Here is a 19004-nt window from a genome sequence, read left to right as displayed (position 1 = left end):
AGGAGAAATTGCGTGCCTACACCTTTACGGGTCATTATCAGCATTTTGTATGGGGAAACAAGCACATAGCTCACATTAGTGATGAGAGTTGCATGTTGCCAGATTTAGAATTCATTTCTAAGTGGCTGCTCATGTCTGTCTTTATACCTTCAAAAACCACCTTTCTGGTTCTCTTACAGTAGCATAGCACAGACAGTCATCCTACACAGAGACATACTGAAAGAGTTTTCCCACATAATGAGCAACAAATCCATGGATCAAGGTATTGGACAGAGACTCAGAATACCTAAGTTCTGTTCCCGACTCTGCCACTTAACTGCTACGTGATTATGAGCAAATCACTTTGCCTTTCTCTTTCCCTTTGCCTGTCTTGTCTCTTTAAACTGGGGGAGGATGTAAGTCAATCTGGAGAAGTGTGAATAACTAGATTCTTGTAATACTGTTAGTTCATAAGATGATGGAGACAGGTCAGTTATAGAGACTGGCCTGGAATGCTTGGTAAGGTGAACTTATTTGAACAACATGTGTTTTACTACAGCCAGATGCAAGGTCATATATCTAGAAACAAAGAATATAGGTCACATTTATATGATGGGAGACAGTATCCTGGAAGGCAGAAAAGGACTTGGAAGTAATGGTAGATAACCAGTTGAACAGGAGCTCCCAATGCAACACTGTAGCTAACAAAGTGAACACGATCCTTGGATGCATTAGTAGGGGGAACATCAAGGAGGAGTGAGGAGGTGGTATTACCTCTGTAAATGACATTAGTGAGCCCATTATTAGAATACTATGTCCAGATGTCCACACTTTTAAAAGGCTATTGAAAAAGAAAGGATTCAGAAAAGAGCTCCAAGAATAGAGATCTTCTAAAACATGCCTCATAGAAAAGATCCTAAGAAGCTTACTCTGTTTGGTTTATCCAAGATAAGATTAAGAGATGACATAATCAGAATTTAGAAGTACCTCCAAGGGGAAGAGATTTTTGATAGCAGACAGTGTCACAGTTCCTGTATCCCCCCTCCATGGTCCCTCAAGGACTCCCACTTTAGGCTCCCAGAGCCTCAGCTGTCACCTCTCTTGGGTAGAGTCCTAAGTCTCTCTCCCTCCTGACTTGGGCTTTTCCAGGCTGCATGGTTCCTGCCTACCCTGTGATATCCCCAGCAAGCCAACCTGCCAAAGTAGGACTGGATCTGCACTTTTCTTTCTCTCTGAAGGCTATGAACAGCACCACACAACCTTTTCTGGTGAGCACATTTATTAAGGTGAAAGCATTACAGAGAAAACACATTAAAAACAGAAAAAGAACCTACACACATGCTAAAAAGCTTACCGAGGTCACCCTGACTCTAACCACAGGCTCTGGCAGATGTTAGTCTTTCCAAGCCCACAGCTAGGTTTTCCCCATGGTTACAAGCTCATAACTGTCTCAGATTCAGACCCCAAAGAGCTATGAGTAGTTCAGTCTTTCCTTTATACATCTTGGGCCTTTGATCTTGAGACTCTGGGAAGAGGTAATCAGCACATAATGATCCTTTCCCCAGGGAATATCTTCAAAAGGCTAGGTTGTTGCATAACCAGAGGTGGGAATTTGCATTCACTTCCCCCTAGAGATTTCCCCAGGCAAACCACTTGACACTGTTTGGCCCAAAAGTCTGTTCTTTTCTAGCGCATTGTTCAGTGGAGTCCTTGGAAGTTTGTAATACTTCCCAGGCTTCACATCACATTTCCCCCTACCCCCCTTCTCCCTTCATTCCCCCCAGAAAGATTACAGACAATCCCAGCCCACAATAATATGTAAACTTTGCATTTAATACAGCAGATTCCAGAGATACTTAAACTCAATTCCGTAAGGTCTCCCAATGTTATTGTAATTTCTTTCCATATATGTCACAGCTGGCTCTTCAATCTAACACACGAAGACACAACAAAAAGCCAATGGTTAGAAGCTGAAGCTATATAAATTTAGACAAAATGTTACAATTTTTAAACAGTGAAGGTAATTAACCACTGGAACAATTTACCAATGTATGTGGTGGATTCTTCATCACCTGAAGTTTTAAATCAAGACTGAGTAGCTTAAATGGAAGTTATGGGCTTGTTGTAGAAATTGCTGGGTGAGGGTCCATGGCCTTTTTTGTGCATGAGGCCAGACTAGATGATCACAATGGACCCGCTTCTCGCTTAAAATTTATGAATAAGGCCCCAGTGGAGAACTGGCAAATGAGACAGGTGAGGAGATAATGGAGTGAAAGACAAAAATTAAGGCAGAAAGATAGAAATTGAATAGTGGGGAAAGGATTATAGGGCAAAAACAGGGTGAAGGGGAAATGGAAAGAGGAAAATTCCCCTCAGGAGACGCAGCATCAGTTTTCAGGGAACATAACTTTTTGTGCTTTAGTTTACAGAATTATTGGGTGTAATTGTAAATAAGGACACCTTTTCAGTCCTTTCATAAGATGTAAATATAAAATAAATGTAGGAGTAAGACATACAGCTGAAAATATAAGGGTGCATATGACAATGGTATGCATCTTCCCATAAAACAGCTGAATGAGCCTTGTGAGTCCTACCTACCATTCCTGTCCAGATAAATTCTCTCCAGGAAGAGCTCTAGTTTCTTGAGATTTACGTGCATAAGAATAAAAAAACAACCAGCCAAGTCAGGAAAGCACAAAACCAGCCCAATAACAACAATACAGAGCCGCAAATCCAAGATTTCCTGATCCCAAGCTCCTTCACAATATATTTGGAACTCCCAAGATCCTGCAAGTGTTTTAGACTGTGTAATTTTTAACCTTAGCTCTGCACATTAACCACCCCTCCTCCCCCATTCATTTTATGTACTACTTTAGGCTTGTGCTGCAGGCAGCTGTCCAATTGACTTGTCCAGCTCCAGTTAATGGAGCAGTGATAGGATGTAATCCAGAGACAGAGGATACAAAAGGGACGAGCAGCAACACACTGTAGGGCCATTAATCAAGAAGAGATGTGTTCAATCCAGTAGCTGCTTTGTCATCATTTGGGGTTCCCCTCCTTTATACTACATCTAAAACCTAATAAGCTGATTGTGATGCATGGCAACTATACTGAGGGTTTTTTCCCCCAGCATGTGAAATGTAAAGCCTCTAGCTTTCAGCAACAGAGGGTGCTTGAGTTCAGCACTGTATTTTCTGTGTAATTAAGAAAACTGTGTCAGTGTGCGGCTGGCTGCAGCCTGCAGGCCCAGGAATTAAGTATGCATGTCCTTGGCATTTAGAAAGTCCAGATGTCTTTATCTTCTCGGGCATCGCGTCAGAGTTTGTCCAGATGGCATCTTGATTGCTGGAAGCTCAACTGATTGAATTACTGGGGCCGTTATCTGCGCGGCAGTTTAGGCACCTAATGCTTTCACCATCATGTTAAAATGTGTTTGCCAAGTGCCAGGTAGGAGGCCAGATCACTAACTAACAAGTCGGTAGCATTTCTAAGCACGTGTAGTTAATGCCCCAGGCCCGAGTAAAGCCGACAGCCCCCGGTCATTGGCGGGCACGATTGAACCAGGGACCTTTGGAGCTTAATGCATGAACCTCTATCGCTTGAGCTAAAAGCCAACTGGCTCTTAACTAAGACTGTAGAGCAGATTCATTTTATCTCTCTGTGTCTCTAAGTGTCTCGGTGCCACTAGATGGGACAGAACACCACACCCAGGAGGTGTGTGGCTTACACCTGCTCTAGATTTCAGCTTAATTTAGCTAAGCCCTCTGTGTGGAACACCTGGTGATACCTTTGGTCACCCCCATAGCCACCAAGTAGGGAGGCTTCGGTGTTCTACCTGTTGGAATAGTTTCATTTTAAGACAGAAACATCTGTGTCTGCTACCAGGCACAGCTAACAGAACAGACTGTGCTGCACAGAGGCATTTTCTAAAGCGCTCAGCACTGGCCTAACATTGCTCCCATTGAAATAATGTTTTAATTAAGCCAAACTGTCCATCTTGGACTTGTTTTTATAGTTCCCTGCTCCCAGTCCCCAGAGTATGTCTGAAATTCCCTTCCCAGGCAGAGCATCCACCCTCTCTATATTCAAATCCCTCTTCCAAATTCACAAACACTGACTTCACGTCAGCAAAAATACCGAAAGAAAGGCCCTTCTCCTTTGGGTCTCCTAGCATGTTCTATGTTGTCCATTTATTTAAAAGCTGCAAACTCCTCAGGGCAGGGACTGTGTCATCTTCTGTGTCTTGTGAAGCACCAACTGCACAGTCAGCTTTAACTCAGAAATAATAACGAAGTGAGAGCACGAGCATGTCAAAAAGAGGAAGGACTGCTTTGCAAGAGGATATCCCACCCACAACTTGCTCACCTTTGTCACACAATTACCTCTCGTGCTGCAGCTTTCCACAGTCACCTCTTCACCCTCTTCCCCTTTCCTAGCCTAACAGGTTTTGATCACATTGCTCCCGGTCTGACTGCTAATGAAACACTGTCTACAATTCTCTTGAATGCCGGCTTGGTTTCTTCTTCTTAAGGAAGAATAGGAAACATATTCTAGTTCTAATGGAGCATAACCACAGTCAGGTGGAACAGTGAAGTGGTATTTCAAAGCATCTGAATTCCATTTGCTAAGCCAGGGAACTTGCGTCTCAAATGTACTGTACATGTTTCAACTGAGAGCAGGACAATGCGGGTGTAAAGATTAGATCCAACTTAGATATAAGGTGGGGTTTTTTCAGCTACAGTTATTAGACCAAATCCTGCCCTCACACCCCATGCAACCTCAGTGAAAGAAATGGGCCCATTTTAACTATGGAGTAAGCAGGAACAATTCCCCAGAAAGCAATGGAATTGTAATCCACTTGTGCGAACAAAGTCAGTTGGAGCCCATGGGGTTGCACAGGGTCTAAAGCCAGAAGATCAGGCGATGTTGCAGGGACTAATGCCAGGCAGTTTAGGTTTGTTTGTTTTCCTATTTGCATTCTTGCATTTTTTATATGTAATCACAAAATGTTATGAATCTCACGCCCTGCCCTTTTGTTTTCAGCTGTGGCTGTGCAGTGAGAAACACGGTTAAAAAGGGAAATGCGTTTGCTAATTCACTGAAAAGCTGGCAACAGCCAAGGACAACTGTGAGCCAACCTGCTGATTCAGCAGAAGTAAAATGTGCAAAATCTCAAATTCAAGACGTAGGCTCTGTCCTTCACTCCTTGGAAGGCGAGGGCTGGGGGCAATAGTAAATTTTCATTTTATTTTAAATGCAGCCACCCTTTCCCTTCTCTCTGTCAATGAATTTCACCCCAGCTTTCCCCCCTCACTAATCTTTATCCCTTCTTCCAAACTGTCCAGGACCCCTGTAGCCCTTTTTCTATTCCACTGAGCAAACCACTTGTAGTGTCCCTCATGGGAGAGAAGAGATTAGACCTGGTTGTACTAAATGCAAAGCAGATTGTTAACTGTAGTTCCTGCTCTGTTGCTCTCTCTGGCTTGCCAGCAGACAGGCTGGGACTGTCTAGTAGCAACACACAGGGTCTGCTTACTGTGAGTAGTCAAGGAAGAAATGGCTGATGACAGTACAGAAGTCACCCTTTTGTTTGGCAATGCCTCCTCAAATTCAGTTCTGCAATACCCAGAAACATTGCGCAATGAAAGTGGAGTACTGTCACACCACTCTTTATAAAACAGCCAAAATTGCTCTCAGATAAAACCTTCTTCTAGATCTCTCAGTGCATTCAGGTCTGATAGATGTTATCTGGCTGGTTAGACTGTAAACTCCTTGGCGGCAACCTGTCTCCTTCTGTACCTTGTACAGGGTGTCTTGTACAGGGCTGAGTATTGTTCTCTCCTAACAAACAAACAGCAGCAATCATTCAGATAATCTACCAACTCAATCCCATGCATTTTGGATTGGAGATGATTCTTTCCATAGCCACAGTTTTTGAGTTTCTAAAGCCCAGAGGCTGAGATTTTAAATGCTGCATAGGGGGATTTAGATGCTCAATTCCCATAAAAATGTACTATGAATTGTGTATCCAAATCCAAGAGGCAGCTTTCAAAAATGTCAGCCATAGTGTACAAAGAGGCTCAACATACTGTAAATATATCCTATACCTAATGCAACAGTTCTCCATAAACTCATGGTCTGTTGTCCCTGTTTGCAGATCATGGCTATTCGGTCTACATCAAGTGATGATGGGTAACTACAGTATCAGGTGTGAAGATGAATGTTCCTATAAAAGCCAGCAAGGAGGGAATAAGGAATTTGGAGAAGAATTAAAAGGTAATTCAATGTGTAAAGGTTCTCTTAATTGGCTAGAGTGCTGCTGAGTAAAAATGTATTGTTTTGGCTAGGGAATCCTGCTTGGCTAGATAGTCACATGGCTACAGTATCATAATTGTAAAAATATGTACATCATGGCTGATTTACCCTCATATGGCAGCATGACCTCCACAGCACCCCTTTCTGGCCCACAGCTCTGCCTTTATTGCCCCAGATTCATGACTGCCTCCCTCTGTCCTTATTTTGGGGGTCAATCGAGAAGCATACATTCTCCCCCATTTGTGATAGTCTTATCTCACAGCACCCTCCATGGCAAGACTCAGCCTTGCAACTACTCTGCCACACTCTCCTCCTTAGGACTTGCATGGTCTGCGATGGTGAGTTGGCCCTCTTGCCAGGTCACTCTAACTAAAGTCTCACCCCTTCTAAGGTACCCAAAGTCCAAATTAAGTGCATACAAATGTAAATTCTTCTGAGCTCAGTCCTTGAGAGACTCTTCACCGCCTCCTGGGCTCTGCAGAGCTCTTTCCCAGGGCTTTCTCCCTAGGTGGCTAGTTCCTGCCATGCCACTGACCTTCAGATCTTCTCCCTTGGAGTCCATTTCTTGGACTGAGTCTCTCCAAGCTGGGTCTGACCTTGTCCCTGGTTTACCCCCAGGCTGTCTGTCTGTAGTGTTGGTCTTCTCCCAAGCCTGCTTCAAGAGTGACCTTTGCCCCTGCTACACTCTCACCTCAGGGCCAGTCCCAGGATATAAGCCTCCTCTCCCAGCTCCTCCATGGTTCCTTTCCCAAAGAGAGAGCAGAAACTCCAAAACTACCTCTCTCCTGGGTTGGTTCCTCATCCGCCTTAGGATCTCTCTGGTAAGTTCCACTCCTCCCATCCCAAGCACGCCCTCTCCAGGTGTAAGCAATAGGCCTCCTCAAATGCTCCAGCTGTTCATGAAAACCTTTTCAGCCTCTAACTCCACAGTAAGGCATTTACATAACAATGATCTGAATTTCAAAGGTGCTGTGCACCTGCAGCTCCCCATTGCTTTCGGGGCTGAGTGTGTGGCAGCACTCAGCACGTCTGTAAATCAGACCTCTTGTACTGAAGAGCTTAAATAGGGATTTAGAAGCCTAAATTTTAGGCATCCAGGTTTCAATATTTTAGTCCATACTAGAGCGGATTTGAAAATTTGGGGGAGGGGGTTCTTGCAGTAAGTGGGGGGAGGTTGGCAGAAATTCAAATACCAAACAATTTCATCCTTTCATAGCCTTCTGTGACCCTCATAACTGATACAGTGCCATTTATCTGACATGGAAAAGACATGAGATCTCTGGGAAGTTAACATAAAAGAACCCCACTCACATTAAATTATTTATTGGTGAAAAACACAATCCTAAACCTCCTGATTCCTTTTTCTAGGAGACTATTTCTGCTCTGACTCCTAATTTACATTGGTGTAACCCCACTGACCTCAGTGTAGCTATTCCTGATTTACAGAATGGTCTTGTGCATAGCACACTGGATAGGGACACATAGAAGATCTGGGTTCTAACCCACACACTGCCTCTGGCCTGTTGGGCGACCATGGACAGTCACTCACCCTCTGTGACTCAGTTTCCCCCCTCTGTAAAATGGGAATAAAGATACTGACCTTTGTAAAATGTTTTGAGCTCTGCTGATGCAAAGTACTCTATAAGAGCTAATTGTTATTATTTATACCCATGTGAACCAGATCAGTGTCAGTCATAGGTTTGTCCCTCTATTTTCATTTTCTAGATAAGCTCTGGGCCCACAAAACATCATTTCTCTATCAGTCATTTGAATGACTATATTTAAAACAGGGAACTTCCCCTTTCAAGCTGTGACTATGATTTCACCATGCTAAGCCTGAGAGGTTTATCAAACTTTTTTTCTTTTTCTGCCTTTACCATTTAGTTAATTTCCAGCAGACTGTTTCAGTTTATGTTGGTTTTGCTTTCATTAAGAGAAGATACCACAAGATCATCTGAGTTTAGAAGCCATCTAATGCCTTAATGGCTTGCCATATATATTGGTTGATTTTGATGGGGCTTTTCTGTGTTAGCTGCGAAGTATCTGAGCCTATAGATACGATGTGCACTGAGGTGAGTGATAGTTATTTCTTTCTCTTGAGGCAAGGGTGTAGTATACATAGAGAATCAATAATGAATCTTTGGTGATTATTTGCATGCTAACATCTGATCGTTTTGAAGTGCAGGAGGATTTGTTGGGGGGTGGGAGGGGGTATCTGTAAACCTTGGACTGGGAAAGTAAGGCAGGCCTTTTCAGATACACTCCATGATACTGCCCAGGCACTAATATGGCCCTTTTATATGGGATCCTTCTGTATCTGCCAGAAACTGACAGTGTTTTATACATTTCATAATGCTTTGGGCATATTGAAATCTCACATGCATGTCTACAGCAAGACATCAGAGCTGAAAAAAGAACAGGTTATAAGGGGTTTCTTTCCTGTCATTTTTGTCCAAGAATTTGTATACACCAGTACAAATGGGCAAGACAGTGATTCTCTTTCATGTAGTGGATAATTGTAGCTGAACAGATATAAGATTCCACACCAGAGCAATAATATAAGGAAATACCAGGCACTCCTTAGTTCTTTTTGTCTGGTCTGATTCGTTTTTAATTAAAAGGGCAGGGGAAGAAGGCAGGGAGGAAGAATGAAGGCAAGATGCTTCTCAGGGTTCTTTTGGTTGGGGAGGGAGGGGTGTTAGAGACTCATAGGAATTGCCTTCGTATTTTATGTGCCACAGAGGCCTATAATAGATTCTTTGCTTTAGTGAAGTTGTGCAACTCCCATAATCCTCCTAATTGTGCAAAACTGTACCATGAGGGAATTTCTTCCTCTGCTCCATCTGGAGACCAGTTTCTGCCCTGAAGCGGGAGGGCTGATGGCTCCTGTAATTTTATTTGAAAGGGCATAATGCAGGCAATCTTCTCAATTACATCAGCAGCTAAACCTTTCTTTTCTTTCTTAAATCTTACTCAGCCATTTTCCCCAATAACAAACTATGGCTGCAACTTCTACAGGTTAATTATAAAGTGCGTAAAAGCAGTGTTTTTCTCTCATCAGTCTGGAATGTACTGGTTTTTCTTAGGTCTGTATTTGACATTTCCCTAAAGTGATCGTCTAGGAACTTCTAAATTAGAACTGTCTCTTGTTATTTAATTCGGGGATAGAGCACATGGGAGCTACTCATTTGCTGTCACTCTATGGTTATTTTATATACTTCTTTATATTTCCTGTTATTCATAACTCCTGTTTGTGGTTCTACTGTCTGTATTTGTGTTACTTGCAAAATTCCTACTGAGTGAAGAAAATTTTGAGTGACCTAGGAATAATTGGAGCCTCTACTTGTAAAGAAATGGAATTATTTTGTTACAAGTCAGTTTGCATCAGTAGCTTTCTGTGAGCACGCCCTGTCGGCCACCCACTGGGACTGCTCTGGGGGGAATACAAGCCTTTCTGCACTGGATCTCCTGGGGTGTGTTAAGCTTTTAGTGCCCAGGCAATGTGGCAGAGAGGCCAAGGGAGGAACCAGTGCTGTAGCCTACCAAGGCTCAGGCTATTACCCTTTCTCAGAAATGGGGCTCCTCAGCCCACCCGCCCTAGAGGCCCCCAGGACCAGCACTGACTCCCAAGATACCCCAGTTACTCAAACACACCCCTCTCCCGGAACTCCACCCTGATGGTGCATAGCTTCCGGTCCTCAGCTTACCGCTCTCAGGGGCATGCAGTAGTTGTGCAGTGGTTAACATACAGAGACACGCTTTGTTCAGAGTCTGTCACCTCTATGCCCTTTTACACTTACGTAAAGCACAGGAGAGTACAGATCATACAAAACAATAAGCACTCAATGCGTGTCCCTGTCCAGTGGTGCTGGACCTAGGAGTGATGGGGGTGCAGCCACACCCCCTCGCTTGAAGTAGTAAAAACTAACATCAAATATATGGTTTCCATTAGCAGCACCACTACCACTCTACAAATTGTTCCAGCACCCCTGGCCCTGCCTCGGTTTCCTCACCACTCTAGGACATTCTTTAGGCTGGGGTCCAAGTCTCTTCGGTCGTCCAGAGTCCCTGGGGCCATATGGGCTCAGGAAAGCAGGCAGGGTCCCCCAGCCCCATGAGGCTGCTGTCTTGCTGGGTGACCTCTTCCTCCTGAAGGCCCCCACCCAACTTCTATGATTTTGTCTCTCCTGCCTCATGTTTCCTTTTCCTGTCTGCCCTCCTCATCTGTGGGTTTCTTCATCTAAACTGCTGCTGGTCACCTGGTCTTTTTTGTTCTACTCCTGGTAACTTTCTACTGCGCCTACCTTCTCTGGTCCCTTCAGACAAAACAGTGAAACTTTTCCCCCCCTAATGATTTCTTTATTAGCTGCTTTATTAGCATAAGCTTGGTGCGGTCTAAGTATCATTGTTAACCATAAGTATTTCCCATTGTCCCAGCCTGGTGTGTATCTGCTATAGGTCTAGTTAGTAATGGTGGATGCATGTTCATATAGGCACAGAAGGATGCAGCAGTTTTTCATAATATAACTTCACATCATCAATCAGAATTCATAAATGGTCCAGACATAGCCCAAATTCATCACACCTTCCCATTATGTGCTGCAGGCATCTATTTGCGATAAGGACAGGTCTACACTAGGAACTTATATTGGTATAGCTACATCTCTCGGGGCTATGAAAAATCCGCCCCCGAGAGACATAGCTATACCAACCTAACTCCCGGTATAGACAGCACTAGGTCGACAGAAGAGTTCTTCCATCAGCTTAGCTACTGCTTCTTAGGGAGGTGGATTGCCTGCATCAGTGATGGGTGAACCCCTCCTGTCGGCATAGGTAGTATTTACACTGAAGTGCTGAGGTGGCGCAGCTGTAGCATTTTAGGTGTAGACGTTCCCTGGAATAATCCAGTAATCATTTTGGTTGTGCATTGAGGCACTGCTCTTTTCAACACAAAATGATTTAAATAACGCTTCTCCTAGTTAGTAAGCCAGGAACATTAAGAAATCTTGTGGTCTGACTGGCACATTTTGGAACCATTGCTAGTAGGGCGTATTGAGATGTGGTTAAGTAAACAAAAATAGCTCCACCTCAGAGCCTCCTGCCAGGATCTCGTAGTGGCTGCTAACCAGTCAAATCAAGATTTCCCAACATAGGGCAAGCTCCTCACCCCTTCTCAGTCTTCTTGGCAAAGTGGCATAAAGGAAATCTCAAATTCCAGGATCTGGCTGGGGCAGGATTCCCCCACTGCAGGAACAGGGAAAGAGAGTCCCTCGCAAACGCTGGTTTTGTGGGCAGAAAGCAGCATAGCTGGGGGCAAGGAGGACATGTTTAAGTCAGGACTGCAGCAAGCAGTGCTGCATCCCATAAGGCAATGAACGGAGGCTGCTGTAACTTCGACACTCCCTCGGGACTGTATAATTTACGCCAGGAGTCCCAGAGCAGCCCAGGATCAGGAGGGCACCATAGGCGCCGACGCCATGGGTGCTCCAGGGCTGGAGCACCCACCAACAGTCCCCCTATCAGCTCCCCCCATCCACTCCCAGCAGTTCCCGCCTGCCGGCAGGCCCAGCAGGTCAGCACCTCCCCCTCACTCCCAGCATCTCCCACCTGCCGCAAACAGCTGTTTCCTGGTGTGCAGGAGGCTGGGGGAGGGAAGGGGAAGGAGTGAGGATGCGGCGCTTGGGAGAGGGGTGGAGTGGGGGCGGGAAGAGACAGGGCGTGGGGAAGAATCGGGAGTTGAGCACCATCCGGCACTTTGAAAAGTTGGTGCCTGTGGAGGGCACCTTAGGCTCTGTCTACACTACCGCGGTAAGTCGACCTATGCTATGCAACACCAGCTACTTGAATAACGTAGCTGGAGTCGATGTACCTGAGGTTGAGTTACTGCGGGGTCTACACTGGGGGGGGGGGTCAATGGGAGAAACTCTATCGTCAACTTCCCTTACTTTTCTCGTCGGGGGGTAGAGCACAGGGGTTGACTGGAGAGTGATCTGCTGTTGATTTGACCGGTCTTTACTAGACCTGCTAAATCATCCGCCGATGGATTGATCTCAGAGTGTCGGTCCAGGCTGTAGTGTAAACATAGCCTTAGTTTTTCCTCAGTTAGGAGTTCTGTGCTGCAACTCTTAGAGACTTGTCCACTTGGGCTGGCCCAGATGTTTTGTCACCCTGGCAGAAAAATTTTTGGCACTCCCCATGCAGCTACATAAAAGGCACAAGCAAAACACACACACACACACACCCAAAAAACCCAACCACCCCAAAAATGAGGATTTTTGGAACACTGAACGTTGGTGCCCTAAGTGACCACCTGATCACCCAGCCACCCCTGTTGCCCCTAGTTTCATAATCAAATGCAATGAAAAAAAGTGTTAGTTTAGTTCTCCATTTGGCAAAGTTGTGAAATTCTCAGCACTGCTGCATAGCAATACAATAGTCCATAGTTTATTAGAGGACACCATTAAAATCATTCACATCCCAATAGCTAATGCAAGGTGAAGGCCACACGCTCCTTGCATTACCCATCTATGGGATGATCGAAAATGAGTAATGGTTTATAAATGGAAGTGTGTAGATTATCAGCTACTAATAGACTGATACCTGCTCTTAAATCTGGCTGGCTTCTCTTGGAATCTGGTTGTTGCATTAACAATAGTTTCCAATGAACGCATTACTGTCCAATGATAGAAATTCTCTATTAAAGAACAGAATAGGGTTGGTCCAAATATTTTTATATCCAAAATTTCAATGAAAAAACAGGAAAAAATTAAAGCGTTCACAACTTTTTCTTTCTTTTTTCGACCAGCACTTGTATAGATCTGTTCTTTCAAAGCTTAGCTGTGTTTTCTGTAGCGAGTTGAGAGTTATTTTATTTAAGACTTTAGACAATGCCAGTTATATTTAATCTCAGCATTTGAGAATCTGTAGAGTAGGCTGGGAAATCTTCAAAGGATTTCTTCTCTCCTTGGAGCTAATTTCAGCAGTAATTAAGAGTCTTTGAGGAGACAACATAGCCTTTTTCTGAAGGTTCCTTTAAGAAAGAAGGCCTGGTCTTACTTAAAGGAAGGCTTGAAGTCCTCTGGTGAGTGGCTGCCTCTTCCCTGCACTCTCATTCCATTGGTTCTGATGGGCAGACATTCCTTAGGCATTGATTCCACTGCACTTGTGAATGTCAGCCTGTTTGCTTAGGCAGCGATCATGGGTTTGAAGCCTGAAATAAAGATGGACTTTTCATGCACCTGTTTTTCACACATTGGCGCCGATCAGCCTACTGAGGACTGTGCCTGAGCGTGCATAACACCCTTGTGTTTTGATTGACAATATAGTCCCCTGTGAAGTCAGAGGCAGGTCTGGTATATTAATGAATCCCTCTGTTTTAACTTTGGAGGGGTGAATATATTTGCATAAGAGACAGATTATTCCATTTCCAAGACTGAAAAGTCTTTAAAAGAATTCAAAAATCTCAGTTTCTCAGATACTAATTTTTGTCTAGTTTCAGCTAAATGTGCTTAGCAGTCCCTTGCTGAGAGTATAAACACAGCTCAGCTCCTTTTTTATTTGAGCAGACATTTTCTGTTATAAAACAGTATTTTAGCACTCTGAGCCAAGCTCTCTTTGCAAGATCTTCATAACTCCCTGGGACTTATTTTACAGTGAGCCTTGTTACAAAACCCACAGATTATTTATTGGGGATTAATAATTTATACTGTCCTACATATTTTAATTGGTTAATGAAATACAGAATGATGTGCACTTAATATTAGCATAAAAGATCCAAGCCTGTGGTTTAAAAACTGCATTCCACAAAGTCCCAGGATTGCATATTTCAGGTTGATATTAAGAGTTCAAAAAACACTCTCATATGTTGCCAATAGACTCCTGTTAGGCTTTCCTGCTGCTGATCCGCGGCACTCCCACCTCCATCCTTGCAGAATCCAGCAGTTTGGGGTTTTTTTAATTGAACTCAGTTTCCTCACCATTAGGCATCTGGGTCATAATAGCTCTTTCTCCACTCACTTCACTGCTATCCAGACGTTTAATCTTTAAGGGGGGATTGTTTGTTTCTAAATACAGTGCTACATTAGGTTTTTGAATTGTTCTAATTCAAGATTTTGGAATACAGTGGAATGTGATCAGGTATTGTAAGTGCTATAAGATATGTTTAGACTGTTATGTTTTTAAATGATTTATTTCTAAGGCAGCTACTTGGTAGAATGTGCATGTCAGAGCTTCGTGTTTACATTCAGAGTATGCCTATATTGGTGTATTTAATAATAAATATATGATTTCCACAGGTTATAGCCAACAAAAGCTATAGCTGTGAAGATTTAGGACTGAGAGAGATTCCTGAAAGACTCCCAGCCACAACAGAAATCCTTGACTTCAGCTTTAACTTGCTTTCTTCCCTTCACAATTCAACCTTCAGCAAACTAAAGAATCTGGTATATTTAGACTTAACAAGGTACTGGAAATCTTTGTTACTTCCACTGATCACACAACTCATAACTTATTTTGAATTTGCCATTGCTTATATGCCATTGTTTCAACCTTTTGCAATACCAATAAAGAACTGAAGGCTTCCATAGCATACCATGGCAACCATCTTCACAGCAGAACCTTCAGAGACTCTTGCAGATAACTGTTGCATTGTCTTGCCAATTAAGAATGCCTAGATATTTGGAAATAGCGTTTGTTTGGGCTCTCTCCTGTTAAGGCTTGGAGTCACTGGACCATTTGCAGGACAATGGGTGAAACCCTCACAACCTATTATTTATGTTAGCACCAACAAATTTGCTGTAGGAAACATCTCACCTGCTTTTCCATGAAAATATCATTCATGGAATGTGGGGAGAAGGAGATTCTAGCCTTGTAAGAAGTGCCCTTATTATAGGGATAAGATTTTGGTTGTGTTGATTAGGGAAGGCAATGGGAAAACCCCCCCTTACTTATCATGTCTCTGTGTGACTTTCATGAACAACGTCACAGTCGGGACCTCCACACCCGATCAGCCCTAGACAGTTTTCACTTCCCATTATGTCATCTTCTTATCTGAGTTTAAAACATAGGGGCTTCTGAATATCAGCTATGTGCCACCAGCAAAGAAAATAATAGCTTTTAACTCAAAGAAGACCATAGTTCATTGGGTTTTCTTTGTACATGAGATTGCATTTCGATTGTTGTTTTTAAATGACCATGTAACAGTGGGAAAATTTCATCAGATTGATTTATTACTAACGTCATTGGATTATTGTGTTCTTTTCAAGGTGTCAAATTAACTGGGTGTACGAAGGTGCCTTTCAAAGTAACACTGATCTGAACATTATTGTCTTGACTGGAAATCTACTCATGTTTCTGGCTGATACAGCATTTGTTGGCCCACAGTCTCTGAAGCATCTTGTCTTAACTGAGACAGGTCTAACCAGTTTAGCATTTATTCCAATGCAGAATCTGGATAATTTAGAGACTTTTGACTTGGGCAGCAATCACATCTCCTCACTGCAGCTCCCTCCAAGCTTTCCAACCAGAAACCTCAAATACCTTGATTTTCAAATGAACAACATACAAAGAATAGCAGCAAAAGACATAGATATTCTGCTGCAGACAAAGAATTTAACTCTGATCTTGAAGGGAAATGATATTATGCACATTGAAGCTGGGGCATTCCAGTCCAACTTATTTTACAGCTTGGACTTTGGAGGTTGCGTTGACATTTCTGTGGTTTTAGCAGGGATGCAGGATACCAAAACCCATACTCTTTGGTTGGGATCATTTGAGGATGTAGAAAATGGGCTTCCCATAAACCCTACTATGCTACAGAACCTGTGCAATATCTCTGTGGTGGATATCAATCTGCAAAAGCGGCATTTCCTTCACATGACTGCTGCCACATTTCAGTGTTTGAGCAAACTCCAAAGGCTGGATCTGACTCACACCTATATCAGCATGTTACCTCCTGACATCAGTGGCATGAACATGTTGGAAGAATTAATTCTCAATAGGAACGCCTTTAAGCACATTTGCAACATTAGCTCCACCGCTTTCTCCTCCCTCACCCACCTCCATATCAGAGAAAATGCTGAGAATCTGGACTTAGGCTCCGGCTGTTTAGAAACACTGTCAAAGCTTCAACACCTGGATTTAAGCCACAGTTACATAGAAAATGGAGACTGCTGCAGCAAGCAGCTAAAAGGCCTGATCGGATTACAACACCTGAATCTGAGCTACAACAAGCAGCTTCAGCTCCAAGATTTGGCCTTTAAGGAAGGTGCGAACCTGGAGCTCCTGGATTTAGCTTTTACACGTCTTCACATCAATGCTTCCCAGGGTCCTTTCCGCAATCTGCATCTCTTGCGTGTCCTGAACCTTTCTTACTCCTATATTGATACCAACATTCAGCACCTTTTACAGGGGCTGCAAAACCTTTTCCTGTTGAACCTTAGGGGGAATAAGTTTCCATCAGGGACCATTCTGCATGACAATCTCTTTCACCAGGTATCCAGTTTAGAGGTGTTAATTTTATCATTCTGTGATCTGACAGCTATACAAAACCAAGCATTTTACACCCTCAAGAAGCTAAAGCATGTTGACCTGAGCCACAACAAGCTTATTGCATTCAGCACAAATGCATTTTCCAATCTCAAGAGCATCTATCTCAATTTTGCCAATAATAGGATCCATATTATACCACGTGACATGTTAACTAACTTATCTGACCAGAGTATAATCAATTTAAGTTACAATCCACTGGAATGCACCTGCTCTAATATTGGTTTAATAACTTGGTACAAGCAGAATATGGATAAAATTGAAGACTCTGAAGGGACAGTGTGTTGTGAGCCCAAATCTCTAGCAGGTACTAAGCTGTCCACTGTAACATTGTCCTGTGGGATCAGTGTTGCAGGAATTGTTTGTGCTGTGCTGGTTTTGATATTGCTTGTTGCTGTTATCTTGGTTTGGATCACCCGCTTTTTAAAGAGACATTACCAACAACTCTAAGTGAAGGATGGCTCCACCAGTGTCATTTTTAAAGAAAGGAAGAAAGGACAGTGAGTAGACAAATTCTGAAGAAAAGGTCATTTTCCCTACTTGTTGCTTTGTTCCTGGGCAATATTCCTTTTAATATTAGTATTACACGCCCCATTCTCATTTGTAGCAACTGATTAAAGAAAAATTACTATGAAAAAACAAACCAGGGCCAGAACTTGTGAAGAGCTTTAGCCACACAAGTAACATATTTGGGTCCTGATCTATGACAAGGGCTCCTAGGCTCTCAGGTAATACAAATAATAATAGTTAGTCCCATTGAAGTCTGTCACTAGCCCTCAACTATAGGCTTGTCCTGGGGCCTCAGGCAGCTGAGTGGGCTAAGGGAATGTCACCGAGGAGGAAAGGGGTGAGAAATGAAGTGGGAATACCGGTTCCCCCAAATGAATAGGCTGCTCTGAAGTCAGAATTTAGACACCAGTGCTGTCTGAATGGCTTAGGCAATAGCACGGCTGGTCCTGCACACATGGTTGCTCTGAAAGAAAATTAGACTGGCCTCTTTCCTGATCATTGTTCACTGAATCACTGGGTGTAGGTGAAATGCAGGGCCTTATTTCTTGCCCTCAAAAGTGTGTGTGTTTGTGGGGGGGGGAGAGGGGCGCAAGGGTTTGTGAGGAACCAGAGGCAGCTTGTGGGGGAATCAGGGCAATCTGAGGAACTTTGCAGTCACTGGCCAGAAGGGAACCTCTTATCAGGGAATATCTAGACGCAGTAGTTCGTGTCTTCTTTACTAGCCTGTCACCCACATCTCTTCCATATTAACCCCTTCTCCTCCCTTAGCTCCTGTCCACTTCCTTTCCCACCAGTAGCCCCTCACCTTTTCCTCAATAACTCCTGTCACCCCTTTCTACCTCTTGCCCCACCATTTCTCCCCAGTAGTTCTTGGTATCCCCATCAGAGCTCAAAGCCCCTGCTGGGGCACTGACCCTGGAAAAGCAGGAGGAATCGAGCAGGCAGAGAGGCTGCAGGAACATGAGAGGGGGGCCTGTGTGGGGGGGTGTGTGTCACAGGAGCCGTATGCATTTTGCAGCATTGAACATGCTATGATGATTTAATGAGAAAATATTGTTTATTTTCTCCATATACTAATTGTGGGGCATTTGTAACAGCGGTCGTGACAATGACAATACCCCTTCACAGCTGGGCTTGTACAGGGGAAATAACTGAGCCAACAATGCAGCTGTGATCTGTGAAATGCAGTAATGATGACAGCCAGGGCCAAGCATTTCCTGGAAGTTGATGGCCAGCTGTTTTCAATTCCTCCAATGCCAGGAAGTGCCCAAAGCTGGAGGTCCTCACTGTTCAAATGAGTTACTCTCCTCAGAGCAGAGAAGTCCTGTGGATCCTTGTCTGTAATGTCCTTTACTGAGGGGCTAGAGAGAACTCAGTCACTCACAGGTTAATTTTTCAGCCCAGCTTCCCACTTCTCAGCTCCTGCTTCCACTCCCCAGGCAAGCAGCACCTTTCCCTCTCCCTCTTAGGGCGGACCAGGGAGAGCTAAGCATGTTCTCTTGTGGCTCACAGCCTGCACAACTTCCCTGCTTCTGGCATGTTGCAGGTTCTCCCAATGCAACCTGCCTCCCATCTATTGGTTCATGGACTGAGGGAGGGGCCAGGAACATGCAGCAAAAAGAGATGGGTCATGTCAAAAGGTCAGGACAAGTGAA

The 19004-nt window shown here is 43.8% G+C and overlaps 1 protein-coding gene across 1 annotated transcript; it reads left to right on the top strand.

Annotated features, from left to right (window-relative positions):
* The first annotated feature begins 8201 nt into the window (after window positions 1–8201).
* Window positions 8202–18594, top strand: CD180 (CD180 molecule). The gene is made up of 3 exons (XM_073346196.1): window positions 8202–8366; window positions 14589–14755; window positions 15558–18594. Exons 1-3 carry the CDS (start codon window positions 8277–8279, stop codon window positions 17287–17289), a joined length of 1989 nt encoding a protein of 662 aa, XP_073202297.1. The 5' UTR covers window positions 8202–8276; the 3' UTR covers window positions 17290–18594.
* The last annotated feature ends 410 nt before the right edge of the window (window positions 18595–19004 follow it).

This window comes from Lepidochelys kempii, chromosome 5 (assembly GCF_965140265.1).
Source record: "Lepidochelys kempii isolate rLepKem1 chromosome 5, rLepKem1.hap2, whole genome shotgun sequence".
NCBI classification, from domain to species: Eukaryota; Metazoa; Chordata; order Testudines; family Cheloniidae; genus Lepidochelys; species Lepidochelys kempii.
The sequence above is the reverse complement of the archived record's forward strand: the minus strand, read 5'-3'. Positions and strand labels throughout refer to the sequence as shown.